The sequence below is a fragment of the Harpegnathos saltator genome, unplaced genomic scaffold (assembly GCF_003227715.2).
Source record: "Harpegnathos saltator strain DR-91 unplaced genomic scaffold, Hsal_v8.6 scaffold114, whole genome shotgun sequence".
Classification (NCBI taxonomy): domain Eukaryota; kingdom Metazoa; phylum Arthropoda; class Insecta; order Hymenoptera; family Formicidae; genus Harpegnathos; species Harpegnathos saltator.
Genome location: NW_020229889.1, coordinates 696796 through 712877, shown reverse-complemented (window position 1 = coordinate 712877; position 16082 = coordinate 696796). Strand labels below are relative to the sequence as shown.

The 16082-nt window shown below is 39.9% G+C and overlaps 3 protein-coding genes across 14 annotated transcripts; 2 read left to right on the top strand and 1 right to left on the bottom strand.

Moving 5' to 3' along the window:
* Positions 1-261: 261 nt before the first annotated feature.
* On the top strand, positions 262-1334 carry MED18 (mediator complex subunit 18). Its single transcript, XM_011155543.3, has 2 exons — positions 262-663; positions 786-1334. Exons 1-2 carry the CDS (start codon positions 458-460, stop codon positions 1243-1245), a joined length of 666 nt encoding a protein of 221 aa, XP_011153845.1. The 5' UTR covers positions 262-457; the 3' UTR covers positions 1246-1334.
* A 1716-nt stretch (positions 1335-3050) lies between these two features.
* Positions 3051-11733, top strand: LOC105191844 (RNA-binding protein 1). 12 transcript variants are annotated; one of them, XM_011155531.3, is made up of 8 exons: positions 3056-3109; positions 3192-3289; positions 4333-4548; positions 4720-4812; positions 5875-5922; positions 6270-6317; positions 10229-10315; positions 10786-11733. In XM_011155531.3, exons 1-8 carry the CDS (start codon positions 3092-3094, stop codon positions 10787-10789), a joined length of 612 nt encoding a protein of 203 aa, XP_011153833.1. In that variant the 5' UTR covers positions 3056-3091; the 3' UTR covers positions 10790-11733. The 12 variants fall into 12 exon arrangements, with proteins under 12 accessions (XP_011153834.1, XP_019700944.1, XP_011153833.1 ...); XM_011155536.3 differs by lacking the exons at positions 3056-3109; positions 10786-11733 and adding exons at positions 3521-3650; positions 3717-3829 and having other exon boundaries at positions 3184-3289; positions 10229-10713; XM_011155535.3 differs by lacking the exons at positions 3056-3109; positions 10786-11733 and adding exons at positions 3472-3650; positions 3717-3829 and having other exon boundaries at positions 3184-3289; positions 10229-10713.
* A 205-nt stretch (positions 11734-11938) lies between these two features.
* On the bottom strand, positions 11939-16040 carry LOC105191845 (SET and MYND domain-containing protein 4). The gene is made up of 7 exons (XM_011155541.3): positions 15524-16040; positions 14722-15286; positions 14299-14621; positions 14008-14216; positions 13675-13799; positions 13129-13338; positions 11939-12448 (listed from the first exon to the last, which is right to left on the bottom strand). Exons 1-7 carry the CDS (start codon positions 15831-15833, stop codon positions 12127-12129), a joined length of 2064 nt encoding a protein of 687 aa, XP_011153843.1. The 5' UTR covers positions 15834-16040; the 3' UTR covers positions 11939-12126.
* Positions 16041-16082: the final 42 nt, after the last annotated feature.

Here is a 16082-nt window from a genome sequence, read left to right as displayed (position 1 = left end):
GCAGACAAAACGAACAGGCCCAAAGTAAAATAAATGATTGGTTGAATCTAGCAATTCACCAGATAATACTTTGCATCGGTTGGTTGGTCCAATCGTGCTGTGTCGAATTGGGTGCCCTCCCTGCGCGGCGTTGGCTAGGAAATACTGCGACAGCCATTCAGCGTCTTGCTGACCGGAACCCGCTGCGCGGCAAGCGTTACCGCGTCCTATGCGAAATCGGCCTCACATGTATTTATCTGTTACATATGTACAGAGACATTCTGCTTGCATCAGAACGAAATACTCTAAAAAAAATATACGATAACTTCTCTAAAAATGTAACATTCCCGAACAATTTACAAAAAAGAAAAGAAGTTTTCTATAATTATTAATCTTTATTTATAAGATTTGTACTTTTTCTGATTTATATTAAGCAGTTGAAATTTGGTGCTTCTTATTAAAATCTACCAGAATAATCATGACTGCTCCCATTAGCACTGCCATGGACAGTCTGAGTGCAGCACTTAAATCCAATATAATCCCTAATCAAGAGTATCTGCTGCAGGGATCAGTGCTGGACAGTTGTGTAGAAGTGCTATTACACAGATTGGGTGGTCTTTGTGACAATGTTGATATTGGTCATGAGCAATTTGATGATCATGAAATGTGTTTTAGCATCCGCAGGTACTGTTACTTAAGTCATTCACTTAATTTTTTCTTTTATTGATATATACTTGGGTGTCTATATTGTTTTAAACATATTTGAAACATATTTACTACTTTATTAAAAATTATATTTTTTCCAGAGGTACCCCACAAGAACAACCATTGCTTCTACGGGTTCGACGTGCATTAGATCAAAGTCATGCGGATATGCCATGGCAACTACGATATATTGGTCAACCAGAACTAGGTGATAAGTCACGACCTACAATTGTTCGCAGTAGCATTGATATAGCTACCAGTAATACTGTAGTAGAATTCTTAACTGAGCTAGGCTGCAAGCTAGATTTTGAATATATAGCGCGAGGTTATATGTTTCGCAAGGGTCGCATGAAAGTTACTGTTACAAAGATCTTTAAAATGAATCAAGGCAAGATGGAAGGTGGTGGCATGGAACCTATATCACAAAGTTATTTGGTAGAACTAAGTGTGCTAGCACCTAGTGGACACGATGCTATTGCAGAGGACATGAGAATATTTGCAGAACAATTAAGACCATTAGTGCAACTTGAAAAAATAGATTACAAAAGACTGGTTCATTAAATATGGGGTCTTAATTAAATAAATAGTATAAATGGAAATGTATGGAGTACCATAATATAGAAAAAGTATTGTTGAATTATATCAGAACTTGTGCATATATAGAAATTGCATATATATATATATATATATATATAACCATTGTGAAATTTTGAATGTAAAATTAATTCCTAAAACTCTCCCAAAATTCCAATTCTAAATATCAGATTATATATGTAAAGTAAATGTAATGTTTCTAAATTGTAAAATATTTTATGCCTAATTTTATACAATGAAATATTATAAGATAAGTGAGTAAGATGAATATCATGCACACAGTGAATTAAGCTACAGCTGAATTTTCACATGAGTTCGACTCATAATTACTTAAAAATGTTATATTATTCGATATTGGATGTGGATAAAATTACTTTAAGAGGTAGAGGTCCTACCTCCAAAATATATATATATATAATCTTGATCTTAGGATGTATTTTAGAAGTAACTGAGGTACTGAGTAACCTTCAACAAGTTTTAATCCTGTCACTTATTGTTTATTAGAAAGTGATTAAAAAAAAGATTGTCATAAATGGGACATTTCTTCAACACATTGTACATATATCAAAAAGTAGTAAACAATACATACACTAGAGAGAAGAAGGAGAGAGGTCATGGGCCACTTAGCCGAGCCCAGTGTGAGGCGCCCTCTGCACAACCGTGCACATCAACTACGATGCCAATGTCCACGACTCTTTTCTGATTTCCCCCACCACGCACGCACACATAGCCGGCTCAGTCTATCCGTGTGGAGCATGCGCTCGGCAATCGTCGGCGCGCCGAACGACAGAGAGATATCTTTCCCTCTTTCTCGCTCTCGTTCTCGCTCAGCAACGCGAACGAGGCTAAAGCCCAAAACACAATGGCTGCGTTCAGAAAACACAACGGTCACACAACGGTTGAGTAATTCGTCAACGTTATTGGTCTGAATGTAAGGATCTAACAGTAAGGACCAATAGTTACTAAGCGCTCAGTGAGCGCTTTGTTTTCTGAACGCAACCAATGGCTGCGTTCAGCAGAACAAAGTGATCAGTGAGCGCTTAGTGATTCTCGCTCCTGATTGGTAAATATTTCTGGGTCCATACTTCCCTCCTCAGAACAAAAATGAAGAACTGTGATTGGTTGATTCTCTTATGCGTTGTGTATTATGCGTTATGCAGAAGTCTGTGCTCTGGCCCTAAACGTATGTCTATTATGCATAGATGCACGATTGCTCGTAAGGTGAAATCTGGGTATTTCTGTTGCCTGTGTTATTCCCTATTCCTATTCCCTATGCTTTTGCATTGTGTATTAGGCCTTAGCCTCGCTCGCGTCGCTAAGCGAGAACGAGAGCGAGAAAAAGGGAAAGATATTGGCCGCATTCAGCAGACTCAACAGTTGGACATTACTAGATTTTCCACTGAGTCTCGCTCCTGATTGGTAAATACTTCTGGGTCTATGAAGAATCTAAAAGAATGCTCCAATCACAGACAATAATCACTGAGCGCTCACTGATCATTTTGTTCTACTAAACGCAGCCATACTCGCTCGCGTCGCTGAGCGAACACGAGAGCGAGAAGGAGGGAATGATATCTCTCTGTCGCTCGGCGCGCCGACGATTGCCGAGCGCGTGGTCCACACGGATAGACTGAGCCGGCTATGTGTGCGTGCGTGGTGGGGGAAATCAGAAAAGAGTCGTGGACATTGGCATCGTAGTTGATGTGCACGGTTGTACAGAGGGCGCCTCACACTGGGCTCGGCTAAAAGCGGCCCGTGACCTCTCTCCTTTTTCTTTCTGCATAGTAGCACGTAGGGGCTTTTCCTTACCCCGAAAATGCTTGTGTTGGATCAGGTTAGTTTTTTTTTCTAAAATAGAAATAATGTTTACCAATTATAAAATATTTGGAAAGATGGTGCAAGAGTTCCTTATTTAGCAGTTTCATCCTACTATATTCTGCAATATACTGAAAGAAAATGTACTAACCGTTCCGCAGTTGACATATCGAACGTTTATATACACCAATTATCCAAGGTAATGTTGCAATCCTCGCCTATGATTGGTCGATTCGTTCAGCAGTAAGCCGTATTTAATATTTTTCTATATATTGTGCGTTAACTTTAATCAAATTTCTACAATAATTTTGCCAACAATAATTTTAGTAATAATTCAGCAATATCACACAAGAGATATATTTCACATTTTACTAATGTTAGACTCACGCTTGACTCGATTAGTAACTCAGTAATGGCGCAACATTCGTAGATAGGATAGATACGAAAGAGAGTTTCGATAGACGCCATTTTGTCACATTTGTGCGTGCACGTTGGTACGGGTTGGACATATTTACGGTAGCAGCTTGTGCACTTGCTTCTCTCGTATAATCTTTACGAAGGTAAGTATTGATCGTGAGATAATTGTGTATCTTCCAATTGAAATCGAATTTGCGATTTTCGTCAAGGAAATACACAAATACGAAAGAAACTGCTCGTGGCGTCGATTCCATCGTCGGGCCAAAGAACGTCTTGCTATACATCGAATCAAAATGGCGGGATTAGCGCGAGGGGACGGGAGGTAATAGTACTTGATTGCGTTAATAAAGCTAAGATTTCAAACAATACTAAAATATCGATCGTCTCTAGAGACTGCATATGGAAGAAGCTTAAGTTATGAATAGTCAGGATATAAATTGATAATAAGAATAAATACATAAGCTACGTATGACATAGCAGAGCTCCGAATAATTAATGAATTAGGTGTGATTATGCGTTTTCTGATTAATTGAATGAAAGTTTTGCGAAATCTTATTCGGACCTTTTTGGAGTTATTGTTTGTATCAAAGGCTGCCAAGGAAATAGGTTGTGCGTCGCACGTAACGCGTATCAAGCCACAATATTTATTGGCGAGCCAACTTATTTATTCTAATTACATTAATGAATTAATGCGTTGCAACTTATTATAATCGTGATTGTAATTTCTATCGTGTTCGTTTGTGCACTTATATTAAGAGAAACTTTATATACTATTATTGTTTTTACACATTTTTCAACTGTGTTATAATTTCTTTCCATAAACAGCCAGAAAATGTCTCGTTACCGTGAATGGGACTTGTCTTGCAAAGTATACGTGGGCAATCTAGGCAGCAGTGCCAGCAAACATGAGATTGAAAGCGCATTTAGTAAATTTGGTCCATTAAGAAACGTATGGGTCGCCAGAAATCCACCTGGCTTTGCTTTTGTAGAGTTTGAAGATCCACGAGATGCTGAGGATGCAGTAAGAGGATTGGATGGAACGTGAGTTCAATAATTTTCTTAATTATCTGTATTCTAGAATTTTTATATTTTCCTAAAAAGACAAAAAATGTAGACAAATAATTCATAGTAGCATCTTGTTTTAGATCTATGTATATTAAACATTAACACGTTTAACATAATTAACATTAAACATTGTTATTTATATTCCAGACGCTGTTGTGGCACCAGAGTGAGAGTTGAGATGTCATCTGGTAGAAGCCGACGTGGTGGTGGTGGCCGCAGACCAGGCCCACGATATTCCAGGTAAAAATGTTTTGTCAATACATGTGAGTACATATACACTTCACAGCGTAAAAATCGTTAGAACTGCTACAGATGGCTAAGAGTGTGTACATCCATTGTCAACGTAGGTATATATGTATACATATATATATATATATATATATATATACACATATGATGGTGACAGCCTTCCTCTTACCGAGTGTAAGAGTGTGATTAATCAAGAAGAAATAATGCACGGGTTGTTTTTTCAATACAACTACTCTTTTGTGCATCATCGTGAGATTCATTTAATCTCCACTTACTATTTCTTATTCTATGTTTCTATGTAGGAATGCTAATATACATATGCGTTATGTATATGGTTTATGCACCTACACGCACAAACATATGTTTATGTATCTTTTTTTTTTCTTTTATTTCTTTGTTGTTTTATTTCTTTTGGCTAATCTTTGTCTTCTATAAATTCATAACATTAAATTAAATCGGTTGCATGAATTATGGTGATAGTTATGGGGGATTAGTCAGAGTGTGATTAAATATATGCTGCTGCATGTCGAGTCCCTTGCAAGGACAGATATTCGGAAAGATAGAAACTAATTCTGTTATGTTGAGGTAGAAGAAATAAGAGATGTAATTAATTCGTTAGGGACAGACATAATTGTAATAATTTCTTTTCACTGTTCAAAATCTCTTAATATTTGTACCTCATCCGACAAAAATCGAGGTAACGTTTTTATGGGTACCATTTAGCAACCCTCATCTATCTATCTATCTATCTATCTATCTATCTATCTATCTATCTATCTATCTATCTATCTATCTCTCTCTCTCTCTCTCTCTCTCTCTCTCTCTCTCTCTCTCTTACACACACACATACTCTCATTCAGTCTTTTTCTTTCTTTCTCTCTCTCTCACTCACTCACTTATTCACTCACGCATACATATTTTCACTTACATATTCTACTTATTACATACTTACATATTCTCACTATTTTCTATCTTCTCTCATAATGTCGTCATGCATATGCTTTTCGCAAACAATTTACGTGCGATATATCTTTTTTTCTGACAAATTTGTAGGTCCAGATCATGCAGTCCTCGTGGGAAATCTCTGGGTCATTACCCAAGGTAAGACTTTGCCCGTTCCTTTTAATCCTGCTTTTCTTACGCAAAAAATCCATTTTGATTGGTTCTCTCTCTCGCTCTCTCTTTTTGTTTTCCTCCTTTTTCTTTCTCTCTCTCTCCCTCTCTCTCTCTCTCCCTCCCTCCCTCTCCCTCTCCCTTTACCTTTCTCTCTGCTTTTCTATTATTCTCTATTTCTTTCCATTCTCCTTTCCTTTTTCCTTTGAAGATTGCCAGAATTTTCAGGTGCGACTACTAAATTAAATGAAAGCCAAATCTCTCATTACGATTCGAGGCGATCTGACAAGCATTGGCAAACAAGACGTACATTAGTTTTTCTTAATCTTTTGTAGATCCTGGTCAAGAAGCCCGAGGCAATCATCGTTTAGCCGATATTCGAGGTAATTGCTCGTTTTTAATCCTCTCCCTCCTCTCTCTCTCTCTTTTTCACATTAGTATTACGTCCTCGCTTCATGAGAGTTTTCAGGACCTGCGGCCCTAGCTAAATGAGACCGGTGGCAATGCAGTAGGTATTATAAATATATTACATACTCCACGAGCTTGCATTCGTGTAGTATATTACACATATACACACATACACACATATATATATATATATATATACACACACACACATGTATGTATGTATATATATATATATATCGCACGCATTATATACATATTTATATATCACGGGAAATATGTTAGTTAGAGGCGTTTAGAGACGTCTAAGAAACGGTGATGGAAACTGCTGGACCCACGAGATTGGTTCTTGTTAAAAGACCAAAATCGAAATTTATATTCTGTTATTTAACAGAAATACAAAATGGAAAATAAAATCTACTTTTTATGTGTATTTTACTTTAAAAATTTCGTCGATTACGATTAATTCCATCGCCGTGATCCATCGATGCGATTGTGAAATTTGTGGTTGAATAAGTAAAGAGGATGTAGATGGTTACGATTGTGAACACTCGAGCAGCGGTATGAAAAGAGAGAGTAGGGCTTTCGATCGGCATGCGGGTTTTTGGAGGAGGGCAGGACTCTGTGAACGCATTCGCGCGCAATCGTTACACGAGGAGGCGGGTAGAAAAGAAACGCGGTAACAGGGCACATTGAGTCTAGACTTTAGGCGAGATAATCGCGATAGCGATTCGTGAGCAAGTTTTGCCCGGAGATTCGTGGGAAGCCGAAAACGAGTGCTGCCGTTGTCAGTTTTGTAAACGCTTCAGAGTAGAAGAGAAACCTTTTCGGTATTTGAAGTCAGAAGCGACGAGTCGTAAAGCTCGCGCGTACGTTGGTGCGAGACTCTGGCAATTATCGTAAATATTTATAGTAGTAGTCTCTTCTCGCAGCTTTCCGATACCGAAAAGTAGTAACGGTGAATAGGTTGGATAGGGTGAACGACCGACGCTTCGGTCATCTCTCATCGTGTACGCACCGCGTTATGAAGGAAAAATTACAAAGTAAAAATTCCTATATTCGTCGACAAATTGAAATTACAATTTTAGCCAGTAGTCGATATCATGTTTTTGGTGCGTCACGATGAGATCCGAGGTGTATCGAAGCGAAAAATACATCCATCACATAGATCCGAGACGATATCAGCACGAGGCACAGAGAGAGATCCTCTCTTTTTCTATATCTTTCTCTCTCTCTCTCTCTCTCTCTCTCCGTCTTTTTTTCTTTTTTTTTTTTTCTTTCGTATTCGCATTCGAGTGGGCAGTCTAGGATAAACAAGAATGCAAATCGATCGGGTACGGCGAAAAGCGAGAAGCACGCGTGTATCTACAACACAATTGTCACATCTCGTCTTCGATTCCGCGATCTTATCTGTACGAAAAGAGAAGTGAAAAAAAAAAGAAAAAGAACGAAAGAGATATTCGCGCGGATATAGTGGCCAGGAGCGTGATAACGTTGATGATTATATTGCTAAAACTGACGTTTGCAGATTCTACGTCTCCCCGCTACTACTACTACTGCTACTACTACTACTGCTACTACTACTACTACTCCAGCCACCGTGAAAAAAGCTAAATGTAAAATCGTCTCGCAATCGTCGTCGCAATCGAAAAGCAAAACTTCGAACAAAAAAATATGCCTGCCTGCCCACTAACTTCCCAACCAACCAAGTCACCATCAGTCACCACCAAGTCACCGGTAGGAAGCCGTCCGTACGTCCGTCACGTCACGTCACGTCACGTCACGTCACATCACGTCAAAGTGATGATCGTCCTCAGTATAAATGCGTTTTTGTGCGCATTGCGCGCATGAGACGCACACAGCACACTCAACGATGAAAATCAACCAACTATTCCGCCGCTCTGCGCTCTCTGCGGACCAGTGATCGAGAAAACTCTTGTTCTTTCTCGCTGTCGTCCTCCCGCCCGCCGTTGCACCACAAAACGGAAAAAAAAAATCAAAACTGCCCGACCGATCACCACTCTACTACGACTCTTCCCTTCGACCGACTAAACAGACCGCCACTATTACTTTTCTTTTACCACTATTCACCACCACCAACCACCAATCAACCAACCAATCAATTAATCAACCAACCAACCAACCAATCGACCGACCACAGCCGCCGGCTTCGACTCTTCGAGATCAGCTTTAATCCGGGGGACGACGACGGCGCATACGTCGAGTTTTCGTCGAAAATGTGTTCTCTGAAAAGTCCTCCGTCGCCGTGAAAGAAAAAACCACCAACCCGCTGCCATCTGTATCTGAACAAACCGCGATGCATACATATAATGGGGTCGAGCAAAGTAATAATTGTCCACTCAGTAATCGTTCTGCTCGGCGCGTCCATTCGGCTGCAAACGACTCTCGACCGTTCGTCCATAGAGACCGACGTTTCTACTATTGCTACCGCTACTACTGCCACTACTACTGCTACTGCTACTCGTCGATCATCACTTAAAATGTGTTAGACGTGTGAGCATTAGCCACGTCGAGACTACTGCGCGCGAGAGACCGCCGAAAAATCTCCTCCGATCGACCTACGAACGAGCGAAAGCAAAATGATCACCACCTACACACCATCCCACCACCACCCAACCAACCACCACTACATGTTCACAATTGTCTGGTATTACACAGATTTTCAAAGATTTTTTATCTCTATCTATCTCTATCTCTTTTTTGTAATTTCTTTTCCTTTTTTTTTTTTTTTTTCTTGCTGATTCTTTGTTTTGGATTTGTTGTGTCGTTGTCTCGGCGAGGAGTGCCATTTGATCCGCTAGAAGAAGGATTGTAGCACAGTTCTATGTCAAGGCTGGGCAAAGAAAGGAAATTTCGGAATTATGCCCGTAATGGGGATCTCTTCTTTAGATGATACGATGAGAATTCATCGGATCGAAGAACTCTCGACCGAGGACACACGTAATAAATACAAATTGATACATCTACAGATATATCGGTGAAGATCGATATATCTATAGATGTAACATTTCCTGGTTAAAGATTGTTAATTCATTTTTTTTTTTTTTTTTTTTTTTAATTATTACTAAAGTTATAATAATATTTTCTTTACTTTCTTTGATTGGTTTCGCATTTGTTATGGTGAGCCACCATTTTGTATTAATTCATTATTAATCGTATCTAACTAATTTTTATATCACCCTCTAGGCAAATTAGGAGTTAGATAATCCTAATTCTATTGCAGTTGCCTTGCGATGGTTTTTCATATCTGTGTTCTGTCGTGTTGTTCCGCTCCGTTTCGTGCAGAATCCGCTATTTTCTATTTATTTGTTAATTCGACAAAACGAAAAGAAGTACAACTTCTTTTCAATCATGACGATAAATAAGCGATTTCTACAAAGTGTTTAAGAAATAATATTAACTGGCAATTAAAGTAGTAGTAGTAATTATCAATATTTATTATCTTTGCATTGTAATTGTACCTAGTGTACATACAATGTAATTCTATCTAGAGCGGTGATTGATCCAAGTGCAACTTCTGTGAGATATGCAATAGATCATTATTCGGAAATTATTATTGCAGTAATAATTGAATGAATTAAACTTACAGCGTAATATCTTGCATTTTATTTATCGCATTCGATGTTATCGTTTATTTCTCGTCATAATTGTAATGAATTACTTCGTTATGATGAAAATTGTCGATTAGTAATTCAAAATATCCAGATACAAAAATGATATCAATGGTTAATATTTTTTGTGTTATTGTGTTGATAATAATAAGCGAGGGGTTTATGAGAGGGTTACGCGACGGAGCGGAAATGCGCAACTCTAATAATCTCGCCTTCATGTTCAAACGAGAGATATCAAAGAATCTTTGATCTTTTAGGTCAAGATCACGCAGTCCTCGCAGAAGATCGCTGACCCGTAGCCGCAGCCGAGATCGTCGCTCACGTTCGGACTCCCGTGACAGACGGTATTAAAATAACGACAATTAAAACTGAAAACTGAAAAAAAGATTATAAAAAAGAGACAATAAAGAAAGAAAATGCTATTTCTCTGCTAAATAAAAAAAAAAGAAAAAAAAGAAAAAAGCGAGAAATGCCTAAATACATAATCTGTGTTTGAAGAACAGCCGGTGCAAGAAAAGTTGAATACGACGCTCGCAAGCGCCTGCGAGGGGACGAAAGCTTTTAAAAATTGGCGTGACCGTAGAATAAGAATCGGATAGACGAGAAGAAAAAAAAGAAAAGAAAGAAACACACACTGTCTCGTCATTGAGCCGGGGAAAAATTCTAAATTTTACGCACCTCGATTTTGAAATTCATCGCGCAGGGAGCAGCGTCCTCTCTTGCGATAAGAGCAACAGAAAGAGAAAAAGAATAAGATAAAATGCACTTAACCAGGGTACGTCGTCTTTTCTAAGCGTATATTCTTTAATTCCAGTTAGGTGCTAAAAGTGTTCGAGAGACAATGGATCGACTTAACAATCGTCTGGACGGAAGACAGAAAAAAAAATATATAAAGCGAAAGACAATTTTGTATGTAAATAAGTATCAGTCGTTAGCTACAATATGCAACACAATTACACGTACTCGCACACGTACATCATGCACGTTTGGCGATTATAAATGAAAACACTAGGATACGGAAAAGAGAGGAGGGGAGAAAGGAGAACAGAAGTTCTTACATCATAAAGATTACAAATCTTGCGTAATTCAGTGTTATTGTCTCACTGTATTTGTCCCGTAAGTTTTATTGAATATTACGTATAACATACTATTACGCATAATACACGCATCTACGATACATGCAAGATGAGATCCATCTAATCATTCCTTAGGCTTCGATGCATCTGCAATGCGATCAGTCATGATACTTTTAACAGTACAGCGATATATGATGCATTCTATTGTGTTGAGTGTTTCGGTGCGTTTAGTGGATCCACATCTACAATTGAGCGATTTAATGTTGTCCGATGCTGTCCGCTTTCATTTATAAAGAGAGATACCTTGCTATACTGAGATCGTTCTTTTTTTTGCTACGATTTTGTTTTTTCTTTTTCTTTTCTTTTCTTTTTTTTTCTGTAGAAAAATGAAACAATTGAACCGCAATTTATTAACTGCGTAAAAGTGAAAAAATATGTTTCTTAAGGATTAGAGAAAAATTTATTCGCTTGAGTGTAAAGTGTGCTGGACAACATTACACACACACACACACACAACACACAGCTTGTGCACAACGCTCAATTGATTGCGCTCTTACACTTTACGTGTCTACACATACATGTAGACGGATAATTGCGAGCGCCAGGTTGATAAGTTAATTATATCAGTGGATGTGTTCATGTAAGGCAACCAAATACACAGAATCGTTCATTTCTTTGGCAAGACATATAATCACAGAATGACGATTATCGAATGTGCAGTGGAGAGCTGGGTAAACCAAAATTTTCGTTAAATGCGTCGTATTGTCAATGATAATTTTGTATAAATCTAAGACACGACAAATAAATTGTAAACGATAACTCGAACGATAAGTTGACCGTCAAAATTCCTTTGTATCGCGAGTTTGCAAGTACCAGCACAAAAGCATAGAATTAAACGTAGGTGTTCTTTATTGACTTACACTCAAGAGATTACCGGTGAAAATTGACTTGATTATGAAGCAAACTAGCAATAAAACGTGACAACGAGCAAATAGTCGAAAAAGAGAAGAATTTAAAATCGATTAAATAAGGGGATTTAGAATACCGATTGCTCACACAACGTTGGAATTTGGCTATAATTAAATAAATGCTTTGTTGCCTAAAGCAAGAACGCAGAGTCTGACTCCTTGCTGGCAAATGTGATAATCCCTGATGGGCAACGCCAACGTCTCGTCCAACAGCTTCAAGATCTCCAAGTAAGCCTTCAGTGCCTGCTCGTTGCGACTCTCTTCAAGATTCGTCGACGCCACCTTAAAGAGCGCGTCCGTGTCCTGCAGGGCTTTCAAACCTTTCAAGATATTCGTGTTCTTACCACACTTCACACATCCGATCATGAATTCGTTCGTGTCGCTTCTAATTGGCAAGACGTTGCCGCAGGATGGTCCGGTCTCGCATTTAAATCTGGAAAAAGAAATCTATTTTCGTTAGAGAAGGTATTTTTACCATTAGTTTTGTTTAATAACTCCAACATGTATACAGAATATAACTGAACTTAGCAGAATAGATTCTATACAAGAAAGATATACAAACAAAGTCTTAGTAAATATATATACACAAACGCTTAATTTGGCTGCCGCAATCTCAGTTTTAAAAAGATATAATTTATCCGTTAGATCGTATTTTATACAAAATAAGTAACAGACATTGTTATAAAAATTGTCCAACATCTCTGCTATATCTGCAAGTTCCTTAAAAATGTTGGCACATCCGTGAAGGAGAATAGCCTTTTTTTTTCCTCACGACAAACGTCAACAACAATATATCAAGTCACAGTAAATGATCCTTCAATTAATATTCAAAAATTATCAAAATTGGTAGATATTATCTTCAAAAACAGGTAGTAAAAAAGCGTTGCGTTAGCATTCTCAACTCATTGATAGCACATTTTCTTTCAATGTGTTATCTGAAGAATCAAGATTTTAATATATGTTTACAAAGACTTTTTTTGTTTACTTATTTTTCAACATCGAGTCTATCCTGTTTGTTGATAGAATCCAGATACACTCTGCATATACATCTTACACAGTCTATAATTAATCAAGTTATATATTGAATATATCCAGATTTTTGTCGGTGAATACCTGAGTACCGTCGGATCCAATTCCTCCAGAAGCGGCCAATGCCCCGTGCATGCCTCGCAGTTGCAGTCGAACCAATATTGAACTCTCAATCTTCTCTTTCGCTCATTCTCGGGTGTAGTTGTGAAGATAGGACCGTAATTCTCAGAGATCTCCTCGCCAGCGCTGATCGTACGAACGGCACGTAGGATCATGGTGGTGCCGACAAAGTACCTGATGATTCAGAAAAGACGGTTAGCATTATTGTGTCCAAAATTTATGGCATGCAAGTATTTAATAAACGATTGCTAATTAACGCTTATACAGAAATTTCGGTTTATTAGAACTCAGTCTAAATTATCAAGATTTCTGATTGACTTCTCGGAACGGAATTCTCAAGAGGAATTTCTGAATCGTTTATACTTCACTAGAAGATTGACTCGTTCAATCAAGCATTGTTACACGCTCCATATAGACTTGAGCAAAACTTGAGATAGGACATCTCTCTGTACAAGCGGTAGCAAAACTGTTCTCAGATATCCCGTATATATATATATATATATATATTACCTTACGACACCAGGATTACACGAGTGATTCAACATCGCCACTGTGGGGTAAACGCCACCGCCTATGAACATGCTCTTGGCCTTGGCGAGTGTCGTCTCTCCTTTCGGTCTCACCAGTTCCGAGATCTAAAAGCGGTACTTCGATAGATCGATAATTATAAGTGAAGATGCTCAATTACAATACTATAGCGATGTTTGCCAGTGGAAAAAAGAATCATAGAATTTGTATCTTGTCAATCTGTATCTTGAAATTTCATTATTACAAAACACAGATCACAAAGATGTTGAAGTCATAAGAATCCAAAAAGGGTTCCGTTAGATTTTGTCGTGTTACCTCGTGCGAGTTGAACTGCAGTAACTGCAAATTGTGCAATAGCAGCCCAGCAATGAACAGCTCCTCGTCGGACAACCTGCTTGTCGGTGAATCGGCGCATTTTACATTTTCCGGCAAGTAATCGCTGCTTCGCAGCAGTCTGAACAGCCAGGCCGCCATGTAAGCCCTGTGGAAGATATCCTCGGGCAGCCTTTTGTCCTCATGGGTAACTGTTCAAATGTACCACCAAGTATAAAAGATTTCGGTATCTTGTCAATCTTTGCACTTCCAAGCGCACGCACACACGCTTACTCAAGTTGTGAAACGTGATGCAGTCATCTCCTAGATACGGGTTCTCCGGGGAGATTCTGAGCGCGCCTGCGGCATCACCGAGCCGCTCTTTCAGTTTCATGACCTCCTCGAATGGTCGCTGCGTGATCGCCTTCAAGGCTAGGAAACACGTGACCGAAGCCTTCGAATGCCACAGAACCGGCAACAGGCTGCACTCCCTCAGATGCACTTGAGCGTCTCTGTCTCTGCAACGACGACTGCAATAAGCGACGCAGCTGCAGGTGCGACAAGCCGCCGGGATCGGTACGAATATCCTCGCGAAGCACAGGTGGCAGTGTGTCAGCCTGAAAGTTTGTACGTCCTGTGTTTAGCGATTAATCCTCTTCTTTACGTACCAAGCGACGCGCATGATAAATCGTCTAACAAATAAAAATGACCGACGACCTGTTCTCCGCCAACAGAGACGCGCAATACGGCCGCTCCATAATCACAATCTCGCCAGGTGACACTTCTCTGGTCGCCACGGCATGTCTTCCCACGTCCCCGCGATCGTCCCTGATCTCCACTGCCTTACTGCAAGCCGGATACAAAGGATTTCTCTTCTTTTCAGGAATAAGCAAGCCGTGACTCCTCTCTTCTGCGCCCTTCTGCGCACTGCACTTTTGCCTGCCGTTTATTCGCGGGACGCTTTTCGACTTTGTAGCCTCGTTCAGCCGCTTGCCCTTGTCCATCACCGCGAGCATCACCCTGATGTCCGCCTCGAGCTTCTGTTTGCGCTCCGAAGGTACCTTGGCGTCGTCCAGGGCCCCGAGAGCCTGTCTAAAGGCCTCGACTGCCTCGTCGTGTCTTTTCAAACTCAGCAGACATCGAGCACGTCGTTCCTCGAGCTTGTAGAAGAGATCCTTTGGGTAACCGAGACGCGAGGCTTCCTCAATGTCCTCCAATGCGTGCTCGTAACGTTCCAGGTGGTACAGCGTGGCCGAGCGATTCGCCAGGATGACGCTTAATTCTAAAGATTCACAACTACGATTCAGGATTGTTCCGAATAAACGCAAAGGTTGAACGATTTCTACTAACAAACAACGTTGCGCTAATCGCGGCAGTATACACGAAATTTCGCAAGGATATCATAAATATTTTAAAGAAAATAATAATGATAGTAAAACAGAGGCAATGCCTTTGTATTTTAGAAAAAACTATGCGTCGGGCTCTCTCTCTCTCTCTCTCTCTCGACGACGTGGTCTACCTGTCGACGGCGCTAAAAGAACCGCGTTCGAATACGTCTCCAAGGCCTTCGCGAATTCGCCCCGACCGAAGAATTTGTTTCCGACGTTCTTCAGTCCAGCGGCAGCCTCGCCGTCCTTGATCATCGGTTTCTCCACCTCGAGAGACAGTCGGTGGGCCTCGGGGTAGCTCAAGACGAAAGCCACTCTCTGACCGTTCGACTCGAGAGTAGCGAACTTCTTGAAATCATGCTGGTGAATCGCTTTTCGCACCACCAGCAAATTCGAGCGGAAAAATCCGCCGATTTCCGCTTCTGGTTCAGTATCCAACATGATATCAAATCACTACTTTCATAGTATGTATTTGCGTCGTTGCTAATTAATTAAGATCGCAGATCCGTTCCTTCAACTGTATGAGATGAACTGTTACGAATTTCAGGATACGTTCGAGTAAAAGAGACGTCGTTTGACGGTCGACGACTCGAAATGTACTGTGGCCGGCGGATTCAGCTGTCTGGTTTCAACGAGAACCACGCACGGCTATTTCGGCGCGCGCTATTTTGAGATCATCGAGATTTTAGT